The sequence below is a fragment of the Chaetodon trifascialis genome, chromosome 14 (genome assembly GCF_039877785.1).
Source record: "Chaetodon trifascialis isolate fChaTrf1 chromosome 14, fChaTrf1.hap1, whole genome shotgun sequence".
Classification (NCBI taxonomy): Eukaryota; Metazoa; Chordata; class Actinopteri; order Chaetodontiformes; family Chaetodontidae; genus Chaetodon; species Chaetodon trifascialis.
This window is the reverse complement of record NC_092069.1, coordinates 14,211,943-14,229,759: the sequence shown is the minus strand read 5'-3', so window position 1 is coordinate 14,229,759 and position 17,817 is coordinate 14,211,943. Positions and strand designations below refer to the sequence as shown.

Sequence of the window (17,817 nt, the reverse complement as noted above, 5' to 3'; positions counted from 1 at the left end):
ACTACATATACGCATTTCTTAATGTTTTTATTATGGCCTAATAGCGTCGCAAAAGGCTTCTGATTACAAGTGGAACAGTCCCCTAGTGACACTTCCTCCTTTACGGCAAATGGAATATGGCGGAGGGTGAGAAATCTCTAGACGGACTGGAGCTCAGCAAGGTATGATTTTCAAATAGCTAATGTAGTTGACAGTGGTCACCGAGACTCAGGGACAAACCACTGAAGTATAACGTCTTTATTCCTTTCTACAACATAGTCTGACCGTGCAGTTAATGGGGATATAATTAACTTACCAGGCTAGCATTCGTAGTTAGCTCATGTGCTAGCTACCGAAATGGTTAAAATGTCTCTGCAGTGGCTACAAAATATATGTATTGTTCACGAACGGTGAGTAAAAGTCGGTGGTTTTGAGGTCAGGACTTGTTAGAGCAACGTTAGACATCATAGTGGGTGAGTACACGGCAGTGTTGTCCACAGTGTATTAGTGTCCATCCTGTGGTATTTTGGTGGTCGTTTTTGTCCAAAGCGCCTCAACACGAGATGTCATGAGTTTCTGAATTTTGATCACTGCAGTCCGGACTGTTTCTCGGCTACACACTCCTTGAAGATATAAACTATTTTCCAACATGTTGTCCGCACTGTGAAAGTGAAACTGGCCTGCTCGGATATGAGTTCATGGCGCTACACATTTACAGTTTGACCCTTGTGATTACATTGATTTGATGGAGTGATTTACAACAAACAAAACAGATAAATTACAGGCGCTTGTTTGTAGATGAGGCCTGTTCAATCTTGCAGTGCAATGAGATATGAAAATGATCTGATGAAACTCCAGCCTCCACGCACAATGCACAGTATGCAACTGCAGTATGACTGCCAGCACGAATGCAGATAAATTGCACACACCCTTGGTGCTTCCACCAACCAATCATTTTAACTCACCTCTCAGATTTCGCAGAAACTGTACAATAAATAAATAATGAAATAATACAAGTGTGTGGTTAAAAACAGGGCTCTGCACAGAAATCCAAATTCACCAATGACTGTGAGTGCTGTAAAATGTTTAGATTATTTATGTTTACTGCATGCTTCATGATGAAAATCACTCATCATTCAAATGCTATTTGGGGATTTGACATTTGTTTACGGGCACACTAAAGCATCCTTACCCTTCCCTCAAAGAAGAAAGTATTTTCAAGGTCTACTGGCTCAAGTCCATCTAAGAAGAACATATAAGATGTTGTGCTCTGCCGTACACTGTAAAATATAATGTATAGATGGTTGTATTGTGGTTGTTCCACCAGTAGAAAACAACCCTGTGTACATGGTGGTTTTCATCTGGCTGCCTGCCCCTACAGGAAGTGTCAAAGTGAGAAAAGCCTCAGTAATTTAGAAGAAATCTTGAAGAAGCAGTGAGGCAGATAACTGAAGTTACTAGAAGCAGATTGGTACTTATTTTTTCATTCACTTTTTTTCCACTTAAATTCCTAAACTTGGTGTATGGCTAAAGGCAGATATTTACCTCCATCGCTATGAGAACACTGACTTGTGTGCATATATATCTGCATACATATATGAATGGCTATGTGTCACTAGGTGGAGACAGATGTGAGTCATTGCAAAACAAGTTCATGCTCTTCTCTTTTGTGCTGCAGGAATGGCTGGAGGCTACAGACAGCAGGGCGGAGCTGCTCCGTTACCTGAAGGAGCAGGTGCCACAGATCTTCTGCCTGAAGACGGAGTCCAGCCCTCAGGAGGAAGAGGAGCTTATGCAGCGCAGACTCTTCCACCCTCTGGAGTGTTTCCTGTTTGGAGAGGATCCCGAGGAGGGCCTGGAGAAGCTCAAGCAGGGCTGCACCTCCTCCCAGCTCTGTGGGCGTGTCTTCAAAGAGGGAGAGACTGTCTACTCCTGCAGGTCTGAATCGAACCTTTGGTCTTCTGTAATAAACAAGTTCTAAGGTTAATATTGATAGTAGTTATGATGAAATATTGAGTACTTGTTCGCTGTTATTAGTAAATACCACTTGGGCTAAGTTTTAGAATTGCCTGTATGAGAACGTGTCAGCCACAGTGCAATCAGAGGTTAATGGCTGAGATATTTAGCCACAGAGTTCAAAGACAGGAATAAATATACATGGAGGCTATTTGACATCATTAAGTACTTTTGGGGTTAATAGTTTGGCCTCAATAGGTTTTAGTTCTGTCTTGATCTAATTACACGACAACCCCACAGTATTTAGGCTAAGTGTTAAAAATGAATAGTTAATGAGTCGTCTCTCTCAGGTTTCAGTTCGTGAGTGGAGCTAAAGGATGTGAAATACCGTGTCACTCACATACACCTCGCATCTGCTCCTTCAGCAATTTTTGCGGCAGCAGCCAATGACAATGAATCAGTACCAGCACAAAATACAGCTGATGTTCATGCGCTCATCAAGTTGACACTGTGGATTTTCACATTGAAGAAAGCCACTTTGGTTCATGCAGGAGAGGTCGCCACGCGGTTCAGTTTGTGCAGTAACTCGAGTGGCACGTCCTCAGCCTCAGATGATGGACGATGCTTTTGTTGACATTTGCATGATCAAGTAACAAATCCTCTTCTAATGCTTTTTGCAGGGATTGTGCAATAGATCCCACTTGTGTCTTGTGCATGGACTGCTTCCAGGATAGTGTGCACAAAAGCCATCGCTACAAGGTTGGTGTCACTATGAATGCTTACATTTTAATGAAATCCAAACGAACATGTTTTCTTTGAGTATGTTAATCAGCCGCAGTCAGCTAACTTGTCCACCCTTGGATAAATGGGAATAATATGGAATCACTCATCACTCATCATTGTGCTTGGTGCGACAATATTGTGATGTAATCTAAGTTGTGTGATGTGATGCCATCATGATTCAGAGGTCAGGGGTCACACAGGGCTTGTGTCCAAGCAGAGACAGTTCCAATTAAGTTACCCTGCTGCTAATGCTGTAGAGTGGCGTCCAAGAAAAGTCATAAAACATACTCACATGAGTCGCCAGTGTTATCGAGAGAACCCAATATGACAAACATCACAGTGTCATGTTCTGTTAAACATTGTTATCTTTAATAACAATGTCAGATCTGTGGAAAAGAGACAGCAAACACTCACTCTGCTGCTGATTAACAGGCCTTAGTGGGTGGACATGCTGCTCCACCAGAAGCATCTCTAGATGCACAGCAGGGCACAGATTCTAGTCAGATTCTAGTCTAATCAGCACAAGCCTAGTTTGCACCTCTCTAAGATCCAACACAATGTGAGCCAGACTACCTCCAGGTCCTGTTAGGCAGATCCAATCACATTTTGATCACGACACATTTACACCTTGCATTAACATGCGTTTTTCCAGATCCGGATAATGTGTCCGTGTACAGATTGCATTTTAATAAATGGGGTCTGTGATTCACTCCTCTTTGCCCCTTTGGGAAAAAAACACAACATATTTCTAGATACGCTAAGATCTATAAATCATCATCAGACTTATACATGTAGTTTGCCCATCATGTTGAAACCCTTGTGTTTCATAATACTGCGTTCCCACAGTTTCAGTAGTTGTATAACTTAATTGCGGTTGTGTGTATCCATTACTTGCCATCAGTGTCAGTGAGTGCCTTTTTTTTTTCCCCCCAGATGCACGCGTCATCTGGCGGGGGCTTCTGTGATTGTGGGGACGTCGAGGCCTGGAAGATTGGTCCCTGTTGCTCCAAACACAACCCAGGGGCAGCCACTGCCATGGTAACGGTGAGTTACATAATAGAGCGGAAAGAAGGATGTGGGAGGGCTGTGCTTGTCCCATTATGTGTCAGTGAACCCCAGAATGCTTATTTTCCCATCTTAGTCCTGGATGCTGCTCTCTTGGCCGTGGCTTTGGCTCCGGAAACGAGAGAAAAAAAAAAAAACTTTGTTGACTTGCAAGTGAGAAAATTTATAACTAGGTTAAGAGATTAGGAGGGTGATTGAGTACATAAAAGCTAGAGGAAAACAGTTGTCAGTGGGACTGGTGGGTAACAGCCTTTCTTTCTTGCTCACATCCTGCCGAATTGTTCTGGGATGTATTCATTTTACAGCTTCTCCCACCGAACTGCTGCTGGGACACACTTTGATGATTTGTTGTTAACTGCTCAGCAGTTGTTTTCTAGGGTCTGGTTTGCAGCTCTTCACTCACCGTGTTCGGGCTTTTCTCTGATAAGATCATGCAAGTCAGATGTACAGCTTGACAGCTCTGTGCCTGTTTCCGTAAACAGCAGGTGTGTCTGTTAACAGAGGCATCGGTGGCACCAGTCTGAGGCTGCTTTGTTTTTTTCTACACCAGATCTGAACCTGTGCTTAACAGTAGGCCTGTGCCTATATAAACATTTTCAAACCTGTTTGAAAGCCAAAAACTCAACTGGACTGGACTGGTAATACTGCATTTTACTACTAGGTATCACACGCACCTCAGCTGCTGCAGAGTGGAGCATCATGAGAGCCCATGAAGGAGAGTAGCAGCACCACAATCAGGTTGACAGAGTGACACAGTGTGCTTCAGGAAGCACCCTTTGCTTGTCCATCTTTGGTTGTATACTGACAAATTTCTCTTGTTGGGAAGCTTTTATTGCACTTACAGCAACGTGACAAGTTGTTATCCGTTTGAGTCACACTGTCTTCACCTCAGCTGTGCTGTGCTCTGCGTGTGAGGAGGGGCTAAACCTGCCTTCACTGAAACAAAGAGAGCAGACGAGGAAAACTGCCGTGACCATAAATGACAGTTAAACTCAGTAAAGCCTCTCACACTGAGCTGAAATGAAATGAGCATGTGTGAATTAGGTAAATAACGAACATAATGTTATATTAATTGCACCGTCATATTGATTTTTACTATTACAAAACAACTTGGATGTAGTGCTGTTGGCACAGGTTGCTGATCTAGGCTACTTTTTAATTAGCCAGTTCAGTCGGTTCTTATAAAATCAAACCAATTTAAGCTCCTGCACCGGACCGGACTGGCAAAACCAGAAACCGATCCAGGCCTACCGAACAAGCAGTGACACGTCACATGGCCATGAAAGCATCTCTACACTGAACATGCTGTTTTAGATCCCTCCTTGTTTAGGTTATGGTAGATTCCAGTGCTTGTTCTCCCACAGTGGCGTGATGTAGAGGCTGGTGTAAATACACAGACATCACTGTATGTTTATTTGGTTTGTGTGTCAAATGTATGAAATTCTTGTCTGCAATGTGGAATGTTTGTTCTCAGGGATATTGATATTAACTCTATCTGGCCAGCTGCCAGTTTAGCTCTTATTAAGCAAAATATTTAGACCACTTCCTTGACATATTGTGGAATCACTGCTGGTAACACAGGAAATAGGGTATTAATGAAGGTTATTACAACAAACTTCATCCGTGTCAGTTTAGCTTCAGTGTCTGCAAACTTGAACGTTTGTGTTGGAGATGGATTTTTTTTTTCCATCTTAATCCCGGACAGTTACAATATTAGAAAAAAACAAATGTCCAAGACTGTGTTTCAAGTACAATTACTTCTGGAGCAGGAGAGCAGGGAGTGTGAGTAGTGCACTGAGTCCTCTGTGATTCTCTCATTTTGTGCAGGATGAGTGTTCATTGCAGCCTGAGCTATATGAACGTGCTGAGAAGCTGTTCCAGGGACTGTTGCACTACGTCACTGATTTCTTGGTGTGGGAGGAGAGCTTGGAGCTCTCATCTGAACTCCAGCCCCGGTATGACCTGTCTGATCACAGGCAAATGCATAAGTCTATATGCAAAGCACGCAACTTAACTTTGATAGTGTCTTTCTCTATCCACACAGGACAAAAGACAATGCATACTACTGTGTGCTGTACAATGATGAGCACCACTCGTATGACCATGTGATCTACACTCTGCAGCGCTCTGTTAACTGCAATGAGGCTGAAGCGCAGACACACACAGCACTTATTGATAAGGAGGTATTTTTTGTCTTTATTAGCTCCTTCTTTTCTTTTATCACTACAGTCATGCTTAGCTTCCATAAGTGCACTCATCATATCCTTTGCAGATCATGCCATTATGTAATCATTGATCATTGTTGCACAGGGCCGACGGGCAGTGAAGAGAGGAACCCTTCGTTCCTGCCAGCAAGCCAAGGATCTCATCACGGTAAATAGCAGCCCCCGATCAGACATTGATGTAGAAATTTGGAAAGATCTTCAGTCCTGAACCTGAATCTAACTCTTTCACTGCTGTGTTGCAGTCCAACTCTGAGCACATTTCCCTGCAGCCGCTACGTGTGGAGATCCTTCACGCAGCAGTCATGGCTCATCAAACTTTTGCTCTGCGTCTCGGCTCCTGGTTCCAAAAGATAATCAGTTACTCAGGTCCCGCCATCATTACCACCACACACACTTCACAACTCTGTTTATTGATGTGCAGCATTTACGTGTACCTTTTTTATGCACAGTTGCATTGAACCTATGTGTGTGTTGTGCAGTGGGCTTCAGGCAGGCCTTCTGTCAGGTGGCGCTAGAGCCCAACGCAGACAGCGACCAGCCCTGCCTCATCAGCAGACTCATGCTGCACGATGCCAGGATGTTCAAAGGCAAGTAGATCAGGGCTTGATTTTCATGGAGTATAAGCTCCACCTCAGCTCCATTCTGCAAGATAATAACATGAAGATTTTTTTCCCTTTTTCCTGAAGGAGCTCGCAAGATAGTGCACGAACTGATTTTCTGTAGCATGCTAATGGAGACAGAGTTCAAGAGGCTTTTTGCAATTGAGTTTACAAAGGTAAAAAAGAGACCGTTTTAAGCTTTTTGCAATTGTTTCACTCACTTAAATTTAATACATGCCCCATCTTTGTCTTTTCAGCACTTTAAGCAGCTACAAAAGGACTTTATAAATGATGACCATGAGAGGAGTATATCCATCACTGCTCTGTCTGTTCAGATATTCACTGTACCCACGCTGGTAAGTGTTGTTTGTTGTTAGGGCGTCAATGTAGATGTTAATATCTTTTTTATTTACACTTCTTTCTTCTCACATTTGCTTTCTTCCTCTAGGCCAGACAGCTGATCGAAGAGGCCAATGTCATTAAAGTGATAGTTGACACAGTCATGGAACTGCTGCGTGAACATCTGGATGTCAACAATCGCTTCTTCTTCCTTGGCTACAACTCAGACAAGTTCTCGCGCATCCAAGTCATCTTCCACGACCTCAGGTCATTAAACAGGAACCAATTTCAACCAAAGCTTCATTCCTAACTTTTGGTCCCTATCTAAGATAAGATAAAATAAAACTTTATCGATGCCACGCTGGAGACATTAAGTTGTTATAGGCGGCAACAATGGCAGGAATAAAAAGGAGACGTAGAAAGAGAGAGAGTGTGTGTCTGTGTGTGTGTCTGTGTGCGTGCGTACAGTATATACAAAAAGAGTATAAAGATGTAACTTGTGTCTCTCAGGTATATTCTGATCAGTAAACCCTCCGTATGGACTGAAGAGCTGCGGACACAGTTCATAGAGGGGTTCAAAGTTTTTCTTGGGCTTCTCAAATGCATGCAGGTAATAATTATCTCAACCCTGATTTATTCTTTGATAGGATGCAATAAAGAAGACCCATTACATCAGTTTACGGTAAATATTCAAAGCAGATGTTTAGTGAATCCTTGTCTTTCCTTTTCAGGGTATGGAGGAGGTGAAGCGCCAGTTTGGTCAGCACATTGCTGTAGAGCCAGAATGGGAGGCAGGATTTTCTCTTCAGATCCAGCTCCGCCATATTCTTGCCATGTTTCAGGACTGGTGTTCCTCTGATGTGAGTTGTCATGCAACTTGTCCCAACACACAACAGTTATCCCACTAATAGAGGGAGCATCACTGTACAACCCCCTCACTGTCCGTTCATTTGGAAGTAGCTGAAGTAGAGAAGAGAGGAGTGATTTGCTGTGGTCAGTTATTGCTTGTGTGCCCCCTCAGGACGAGATCTTGCTGCTTGCATTTAAAGAGTGCCACGAAGTCCTGATGCAGTGCAATAACCAGCCCTTCCATAGGGGGCCCACTGACTACTACATGTGCAAGCACATCTTCCATCTTCGACCGTACAAAGTGTCTCAGCAGCCCGTCAGCATACATCTGCCCATCTCCAGGCTGCTGGCTGGTAGGAGAGCTAATATTTGAGACTGTGATTTATTGTGTTTTTATTTCAGCTGTAAACTTACGACTGTGTGCGCTGTGATCCCCAGGTCTGTACGTGCTCCTGTGCAGAACGGGGGCATTGAAACATCTGGATGATCCTGTGAGTGAAAAGATAAAAAGATTAAAATGTGTAGTGATGGACTGCTGTCAGTGAGTGGGCAAGCAAATATTCAGTGTGTGCCGTGTTGTGATGTTTAGTGAATGAACAGTATAAAAGTCTGTGTTATGGTTTCTGTCTGTCTGCTGCAGGAGAGCTTTGACTACACCCAGCTGGCGGAGCATCCTCTGCGCTGTGTGGTGCTGGCTGCACAGGTCTCTGCTGAAATGTGGCGGAGAAACGGACTGTCATTGGTCAGCCAGGTATACTAGATTCTTTAGTTGTTCAAGGCATTGATTTCTCATTATGTTATTCTTCTTTTAATCATCCGCTGTTTCACATGATCAGGTCTACTACTATCAGGATGTTAAATGCAGGGACGAGATGTACGATAAGGACATTGTCATGCTTCAGGTTGGTGGCCATCAGATGAAGGATTTTTCTCATGCTCTTTCCTTTTGCATGTTATATGTATGCATACAGTGTGATGATATACGGTCCTTTCCACACATTGTTTTACAGATAGCTGCTTCCAAAATGGACCCCAACCACTTCCTCATGCTGATCTTGTTGAGATTCGAGCTCTTTGACTATTTTAATGGGAGTTGTTCAAGCAAAGACCAGGTAAGCAGCATTGCAGTAATCATTAAGAAAAGGATGTTGGCCTTCCACCAAAAGCTCTTCTGAGTGATGACGGTAAACCCGATTTGCAGGATGAGCTGACACAGTGGAATCGTTTGACAGAAGAGATGCTTTACCTCCTCATCGTCATCGTTGGTACTGTATAATTTGAGTCTAATCAAACTTGGGAAGTGGATATGAGCCGTGCTTTGGTATCTGACCTGTGCTATGTTTCAGGTGAGCGCTACGTTCCTGGTATCAGTCAGGTGACCAAAGAGGACGTGACGATGAGGGAGGTCATCCATCTGCTGTGCATTGAGCCCATGGCTCATAGTAGCCTGGTCAAGGGTCTGCCAGAAAACGTAAGATGCGTATACTTTTTAAATTGTAACGCTCATTTCTTAGTTTTTATGAGGGAATGACAATATTTTACAAACAAGCTCAAATCTTTTCTCTGCAGGAGAGCCACGAGACAGGCCTGGAGACTGTAATTACCAAAGTTGCCACCTTCAAGTAAGTGAAGACTGTAAAACAGCTTATGAGTTTTATCAGAACAGTCATTTCTGAGAAGGTTTAATCTGTCTATTCTGCTCCTGTTCTTAGAAAACCAGGAGTTTCAGGACATGGATTGTATGAAGTGAAAAAAGAGCGTCTGGAAGAATTCAACCCTTTCTTCTACCATTATTCAAGATCTCAGCACAGCAAGGTAATGCAGTGTCTGCACAGCTTTACGTTAAAGTGGCACAAATTCTGTTGAATGTGCCTTACTTCATTCTTTGTCGTAGGCAGAAGAGTCTCAGAAGAAGAGGAGGACTCAGGAGAGCAATGATAAAGGTGACCGACGTCTTTGCTCTGCACAGGCGTCTCTGTACAGATCCAAGAGGTCTTCAGCTCCGCTAACTTTCCCTCTGTTCCTTCTCAGCTCTGCCTCCTCCGGTGCCCCCTCCCCTCTGCCCAGCCTTCTCCAGCATCGTGCGTCTGCTGTGCTGCGACATTATCATCCACATCCTGAGACGCGTCCTGCAGAGAGCTGCAGAGGACCGGGCCACTCATTGGACAGAAGCCATGATCCAGAGGGTACACATTCCATCTGCTTTTTCCTTTTACACAGTCGACCTTGCTCAGACATTGCTATTTATTACTCCAACCACCTTCAATAACAGAATGCGTTCATTTACCACACAGGCACTGCACTTGATAGGTCAGGCATTACTTGAAGAGAAAACACAGCTTGAGGACAGCACTGTGGAGGAAGTGACCTTTGATTTCAGCCTCAAGGCCCGCAGTGAGTGACAGCCAACTGTTGTTCCCATCATTTTCAATTCTCAGAGCTATAGACTGGTTTGTTTTTTTGAACTTTGTGACATAAATGTCTCCTGTCTTCTTCCAGAAATTGGCTCAGAACACGGAAAGTCAGTGTTCCTCCTGCTGTCCAAGATTAAGGCTGTTCCTTCCCTGGAAGCTCAGAAAGACATGGTGAAATGGGTTCTACAGGTGATCTATTCAGCTAGCCACTTTTCATTCAGCATTTCTGTCATTTAAATCACATAAGTTTGTATCATTTTTGTTGTTAATTCTCACCCTAACCTTCTCGTATTAATGTTTTTCTGTTAGATGTTTGAGATCGTCAAGTGCCTTAGAGAGAAGTCCAGTCCGACAGCCTCCATGAGCGTGGAGGCAACCAAACCTGAAGAGGTAAAAGAACAATGACTGATGAATTTAACCTCCAACAGTCAGTTACAATTATGCAGATAAAAGGTACATTGATGGAGAGCTCAGAGCTGCTCTGCCTTTACATGACACAAGTTAAACATCCCACTGACTCACCGTTCGTTTGGTGTCCCAACAGGATTTTAAGGTGCCAAACACAATTTAGACATTCACCATGCCCTCTTCTGAAGTTAGAAGAAGTAAACTCAAATGAATAGAAACACAATGCCGTCTGACTTGTTATTATTCCAGAGTGCTCAGGACAAAGAGAAAGCTGAGCGCAAACGGAAGGCAGAGGCAGCCAAACTCCACCGGCAGAAGATCATGGCCCAGATGTCGGCAATGCAGAAGAACTTCATTGAGTCAAACAAGATGCTGTATGACAACATGCCAGAGAGCGGGACACAGGGAGAGCCTGTTACAGCTACTGAGAGGTGAGGAGAAATGTTCCAACAGACAAACAAAACATGGGCTTTTTAACTGGATCCAACAGGATCCAAACCCCATTCATTTGGCTAACTCTGCTTTGGGTTACATTAATTCCTCAAGTTGTGCCATGGAGCATATGGTGCTGTGTGTAGCCATCGGGCCCCAACGAGGGTCCACTCCCGCCGAGAGGGAGGTGCTCACCTGCATTCTTTGCCAGGAAGAACAGGAAGTGGCGGCCCAGGCTCAAGCCATGGTGCTGACTGCGTGTGTGCAGAGGTCCACGGTGCTGACACAGTGCAGAGGAAAGATACTGACCAGCAGAGCAGATGGTCAGTCCCCGGTTACTAATTATTTCATTTAATTGATGACAGCTGTAATTGCACAGGGAAGATGAAATATGTTCATTGGTTTTATCCCTTAAAGAGACAGGGACATCATATCCGCTCCTCATGCCCCCTGAACTGGCAGTTGGGACCCACACTGGCAGCTGCGGACATGTCATGCATGCCACATGCTGGCAGAAGTGAGTTATTACCCAAACAAACTTGCTAATTATTCTTTCTGTAGTCCTCTTGTTTGTGTGTTTATGGTCCGTTTGAAGGGACAGGTCAGTTCATTTGTTCCTCTCTGTGTTTCCCAGATATTTTGAGGCCGTTCAGAATACGACCAGGAACCGGCTCCACGCTGAGCTGATCATCGACCTGGAGAATGGGGAGTACTTGTGCCCGCTGTGCAAGAGTCTGTGCAATACAGTTGTCCCTCTCATCCCATTGGAACCACTAACGTTTAACTAGTAAGTCCAGTTCACCTTCTCTGGGTCAGTCTGGACTGTTGGATGGACCGTTGCTTCAGAATGTATAGAGGTTATTTGAATATTTGTTTCCTGCGTGCAGTGAAAATGCTGAGATAATAGGACAGCATTTGACCCTGCCTCGCTGGATCCAGATCCTCTCTGCCAGGATTAAAGGACTCAAGTCAGTCACTCAGGATAATGGTAAGAAGACATGCTCAACACATAATAATGGAACTGGGGGGACAGCAGTGGTGCAAGAAAAGGCTTTATGTAGCATCGCTACAAGAGTGTGTGCGTGTGGGATTTTTAGGTTCAGCCACTGCTCTTTGCCTTCAGTGTCACGCGTAAAACTGATCCACCAATGGAAAACATGCATAAAGTGTAGCACATCATCTAAGCTGGCAGACACTCACACATGGTTGCTTCATAATAAAAGTCACTCTTAGCTTGATGTGAATGGTAATTGATGATTTTCTCTCTCTTGTGCAGACTGCAACTCAGAAGGCAGTAGTGTCGATGGGGACACGGGGCTGTGTGGAGAGGGCCAGCCAGACTTCAGGTCCATTCTGAGCTACGGAGTGCAGGAACCGTGAGTGAAACTCTCTGCTCCATCAGGATTACTCAAGCTGTAGCGCAGCAGTCTGATTCTCTGCCGCTGGTTGTTTTTTAGGAGGAAGTTCTCGGACAGCATACTGGAGATGCTGGTTGTGTGCGCCACCACAGTCCACAGGGTGGGGCTGCAGACAGCACCCAATGAGCTGTGCCCCCGTGTGCCCCTTATGGTTTGGAACACATGTGCCTTCACTGTTCAGGCCATAGGTACAGTAAGGCTAAGCTCATTGAGTCACACCATCCCTCTTCATCTGTTTGCAGTTCTCAAAATATGTTTGCATGTCTTCACAGAAAACATCTTGCAGGAAGAGGACAAGCCGCTCTTTGGGTCCCTGCAGAACAGACAGGTTGGATGCCACATATTGATGAGCAAACAGCCGTCACATAGTGGATGTAATGTATGATGGTTTGAGTCTGTCAGAGATCATTTTTGTGAGATATTTCTCTGTTTCAGCTTGCAGGTCTGAAGGCAATTGTTCAGTTTTCAGCAGCTCAGAGACTTAAGAGCTCCCAGGCTGTCATTCAAAGGCACTTCGCCAACATGTTGGGGGGTATGTGCTCATTTAAGAATACTTCTATTGGATGTACAGCTTTCCATTTCATATAAAGCACATTGTTTTTTCCCCCGTGTATGAAATGTGCTGTATGGTACCTCATGTCCACTTGTCTTGTGTGTCCTCTTTCCTCAGTCTTGCTCCCGGTGATGAGCAGAAAGAACACCCCTTCTCTTCTGGAGGTGGACTTCTTCCATCTCCTGGTAGGTTTCCCCTAAAGGGAACAGCTCTTATTGTCCCCCATTACAATTACAATTATTGTCCTCGAAGTTATGTTGAATTACAATTGATAAGTCTAATGCTTATTTCGGTTTCTCACAATTTACAGGTTTTCTTGCATTTATTTGCATTAGAATTGACATTTTTGTTAATCGTGTGTTTGTTCTTTCATGTTCTGTCAGGTGGGGTTGGTGTTATCTATACCCTCACTGTATCAGGAGGAGGCAGTGGACTTACAGCCGTCTGCTGTCAGCTCTGCCTACAACCACCTACACATCCTGCATCTGGTCACCATGGCTCACATACTGCAGATCCTCCTGTCTTCCACGGGTACAAACAACCAAGATCTCAAACATACGATTCACTGAACCATCTTACAGTGCTGCACAGTAACAAGCATGATTATGATGATGAAATAATGCTGTCACTTCTGCCTAGATTTCCCTGCAGTAGCAGGTGGAGAGGAGACAGAGGAGGCGAGAGCAGCAGCAGAGCTGTGGACGACAGTGTCCCAGCACACTGGAAGGTACATGTGTTTCTCATCCTATTATTTATCTGACAACAGCCATTAAAAGCTAAGAGCCGCATGGCAGGGAGCAGCAGTTTCCTGGCTTTATAATTACTCACGTAGACATGTAATTCTTCTGAGCTCAAAACTCATTAACAGAATATTAACTACACTAAAGGGTGTTCTGAGGCATTCAGTGTAGAATTTAAAAGACAACACAAATTTTTGCCTCTAAAGTTGTTCTGTAGATATAGAAATATCTTCAATGGATTTCTCTTGTCCTTGTTTGAGTACAAGCTTAACATTTTCATAAAAGCCCACTACTTAGCTCAAAATTGATCTTGTAAAATAAAGAGACTGTAGTAAACTGCATCCAACGGCAGAGGCGACATGCACATTTCCATAATTAAACATAGATATAACTGCAAATTGTGCAGAGTCCATTAAGCATCTGTCAGTGAATGGATGTCATTCTGAGCTGCGAAGCTTCTTGTTCTGTGAGACATGAATGTCTCAGCAGTGCTGCTTAATCTCTCATGCTGCTGCTGAAATTGAGTCTCTGAAAACGTAAGCTTCTTGGTGGTAAATGGCCTGTTTTTTTCCCCACAAAGGTTTCTTTGAAATGTGCATTTCTAGCAGGAGAAAATTGTTCTTTTGAAAGCCTTTGTTCATAGCAGACATGAAACTAAATGGCAGCCGTATTTGATTGTTTTTTTTTTTTTTTTCATTCAGACTTTAAAGGGCAGCTCTTGACAAAAGAACGAATCATTTATAAATCATTGCTAAAGGCTCCCCTTCAGAGGTTGAAACCTGGTAGCATACAGTACGCTGCATGTCAAGATTTAGCTGAAAAATTCACCACCTCAGTTCCTCCACAAACACAATCTACAGACATTTCCACTGAGTGTGGGGAAAGCTCCGTGTTGCATGCTCTGGACTTTATATGGTCGTTTAGACTGTCTTCAGCTTGTCTGACAGTTTGTTCTGTTTGCTCGTCAGGCTGATTCCAGATGCGTCCGGCAGTTCAGTGGCAGAACAAGTGAAGAGAGGAATCGAACCTTTCCTGCGCTGTGCTGCTCTCTTTTTCAACTGCCTCACAGGAGTGCATCCTCCAGAGGAGCTCTTCAGCGCTGCTGGTAGGTCAAAGCGAACTATCACATCATTGTAACATACTGCGTGTGATGACTAATGAGTTCAAGCTGGCTTTTGGGGTCTTTGCAGTAACTTCTCAAGGACAGATGGAGGCACTGTGTAGCTACTTGGCATTACCCTCCAATGTGTTCCAGCTCTTCCAGGAGCACAGAGAGCCTGTTACTCCACTGCTGCAGAGGTAGGACTTAAACACTGAGGCAAGGTCAATGCGTTTTGATCGGTGATCTTTTAGTTTTCATTGGAGGGGTGAGCAGTTTTAGGACCATGTTTTCTCTTTCTTAGGTGGTGTGGGAGCCCAGCTGTAACCAAAGCCCTGAAAGGCAAAATGCAGGCAGTCAGGTAGACTTTAACCTTTGAAGTCCTTCAGTCCCACTTTTATTTTAATAAAACATCTCAAATAATCGATTAATAAACTGTGTCTTCAGATACCCGAGGAGAAGGAATCGTTTGATTGATCTTCCCGAGGATTACAGTGCTCTCCTCAATCAAGCCAGCCATTTTCAGTAAGGGGGAAGGTTGAAGTCCTCTCAGTCACCAGCATTGAGTGGAAAATCAGCTAGAGTTCTATTAAACCCACTCCTCCGTCGTCCTCAGGTGTCCCAAGTCCACAGATGATGAGCGGAAGCATCCGACCCTGTGCCTGTTTTGCGGGGCCATGCTGTGCTCTCAGAGCTCCTGCTGTCTCAGCCAGCTGGACGGGGAAGATGTGGGAGCTTGCACCGCCCACGCTGCTACCTGTGGTGCTGGAGTAGGGATGTTCCTCAGGTCGGTCAATTGTAGGCCTCATAGGGAGCAAGAGAATATTTTCCAGTTCTAAAACTGCATGTTTTGACTTTGAATTGTAATATTTCTTGCATGAAATGTGCTATGTGAATGAAGTTTGGATTCATGTTAACAGGATAAGAGAGTGTGAAATCGTACTGATGGCCAGTAAGACTCGAGGGAGCACATACCCGGCTCCTTACCTGGACGATTATGGGGAGACCGATCCTCACCTTGGGTAAGAGGCATAGCTTCTTTTCCAGGTGCTGAATTGTTATTACTTCTGCTTGGAATTGCAAATATAAGCATGTCAATATTGCCTCCTGCAGGCACCAAAGTAATAACTGCTGCAATTTAAATACCTCCACCACCTGCAAACAGCGAGTGATACTGCTGCAGTTTTACACAGAACTGCAGCTCTGACACTCCTTGTGCTACAAACTTGCATTTGGACAATATGTGCAGGGCCTGGTGCTCTCCATCAGTGACATCATGTGCCCTTCTTTGAAACTGGTTGACTCCAGACAAAACTGATTATGTTTCCAAGTCCGATTATGTCATGCAGTCGTATTGTGCAAAAGTCTTCTTGCAGAGTTTAGTGCAACCAATCATATGCATAATTACTCCCATAATGTCCCTCCCTTCATTTCATCGGCAAGAATCTGAGCAGCATGTAGCCACTGCCGTGAAATACATTATTTTGTCATATCAAATGTGTTTTCTTGGGCAAACTCTTGAATAAATCAGGCCTTCTGTCCTTTGATTTCCAGAAGGGGCAATCCATTGCACCTTTGCCCGGAGCGCTACAGGAAGCTGAACCAGCTGTGGCAGCAGCACTGCATCCTGGAAGAAATCGCCCGCAGCCTCGAGGTGGTCAACGTCATGTTTGCCTTTGAGTGGCAGATGTTGTGATGATTGCTCCAGCTGCGGTGGCTTGGGAAAGTAAAGAGTACAGCCATAGAGCACAGTCTGCTCCAGTGCTCCTGAGGCGCACGCACATACACACACAAACACACACACACACACACACAAACAAACAACCATCCTACAATCAAAGGAGGCCTGAGCAGCCAATCCTTCCCTGATGAAACCCCTGCTGGAGTCTAGGGAAATGAGACAGTCAAAAGAGGAGGAAGATGAAGAATTGTGGAGGGTGATGGATAACCCAAGTCGCCTTGTTTTAATTTGATTGTTTGCTGTGAGAATGAGTTTCTGCTAGAGTAATGTTATTTGCAAAGAGGCTCATTCAAATAAAGACAAACATCAGATACACACTAACACGTTTCTGCTATCAGTTCATGTATTTGATTTCTCTCCTCGGTAATGCTGTGAACTTTCTGCATTCTCTTTTTGTGTTAGAAATTCACATTTGTCCTAAGTTATAATTGCTGATTATGCTGTTTTGAAGGGTACATTCATATGGAAATGTTTAGGCATGGCTCAGAGATCCTACACATTTTTGTGCTGCCAGTCACATTTACAAATTTAGACGCATTTACAAGGTTGTTTTAAAACACGTTCAGTATCCTGAGAGGAGCACACAATAATCTGCTCATCTGCTTCCATAATTTCCTTACAGAGATGCATTTAATGACAAGCAGACGTTTTACATGAGTGTAAAGTTTCTGAATATTTCAGCTGTTTGTTGACATTTGTGATCACTAGTCCTCCCTGATCTTAAGAATTATTCACTTAATGCAATTTGAATTTAAGTAAAAAGAAACAAAACAACTATTTCATTATATTTGAGAAAGAAATGTGCTATAGTATATGATATCTTTTCAGGTACTCTATTCATTATTACTCAGCCCTTCAAGGAAGAAGTATGTGAATATAAGATTTCCTCTTTTTGTGTTGTTTGACAGAACTACATGACTTCCAGGCTGTGGAAATAAAGACACTAGCCTCTATAGAGCCGAACTGTTCCTGTGCCCTGAATCAATCTGACTGCAGCAGAGTCACAATATCTAAAATCTACTGTGTAACGGAAGAAGATTTGTTTCATAATAATGAAACGAATCTCTCCTGTTGCTCACCCTTAGAATAAATTAATGATTCACTTTTCTATCATTCATTCTGTTTCATTCATCAAGTGAGCCCCAGCTGAAGCAAACATAGGCTAGTGTGAAAGGTACTGCTTTAGAGCCTTTAAGAAACGGCCTCAAACAATAAAA

The 17,817-nt window shown here is 43.8% G+C and overlaps 1 protein-coding gene across 1 annotated transcript; it reads left to right on the top strand.

The window, feature by feature from the left end:
* The first annotated feature begins 101 nt into the window (after window positions 1–101).
* Window positions 102–17,555, top strand: ubr1 (ubiquitin protein ligase E3 component n-recognin 1). The gene is made up of 47 exons (XM_070978885.1): window positions 102–161; window positions 1,658–1,917; window positions 2,616–2,694; window positions 3,652–3,762; window positions 5,611–5,738; window positions 5,828–5,966; window positions 6,094–6,156; window positions 6,251–6,374; window positions 6,488–6,595; window positions 6,695–6,783; window positions 6,865–6,963; window positions 7,056–7,213; window positions 7,457–7,556; window positions 7,678–7,806; window positions 7,968–8,148; window positions 8,234–8,286; window positions 8,436–8,546; window positions 8,632–8,697; window positions 8,806–8,907; window positions 8,997–9,060; window positions 9,142–9,266; window positions 9,365–9,417; window positions 9,508–9,610; window positions 9,690–9,738; window positions 9,827–9,981; window positions 10,090–10,189; window positions 10,295–10,398; window positions 10,519–10,599; window positions 10,867–11,048; window positions 11,164–11,372; window positions 11,467–11,566; window positions 11,684–11,836; window positions 11,937–12,037; window positions 12,326–12,425; window positions 12,507–12,655; window positions 12,740–12,795; window positions 12,903–12,999; window positions 13,138–13,205; window positions 13,404–13,551; window positions 13,660–13,747; window positions 14,729–14,865; window positions 14,951–15,059; window positions 15,164–15,220; window positions 15,307–15,384; window positions 15,476–15,646; window positions 15,780–15,881; window positions 16,414–17,555. Exons 1-47 carry the CDS (start codon window positions 117–119, stop codon window positions 16,553–16,555), a joined length of 5,226 nt encoding a protein of 1,741 aa, XP_070834986.1. The 5' UTR covers window positions 102–116; the 3' UTR covers window positions 16,556–17,555.
* Window positions 17,556–17,817: the final 262 nt, after the last annotated feature.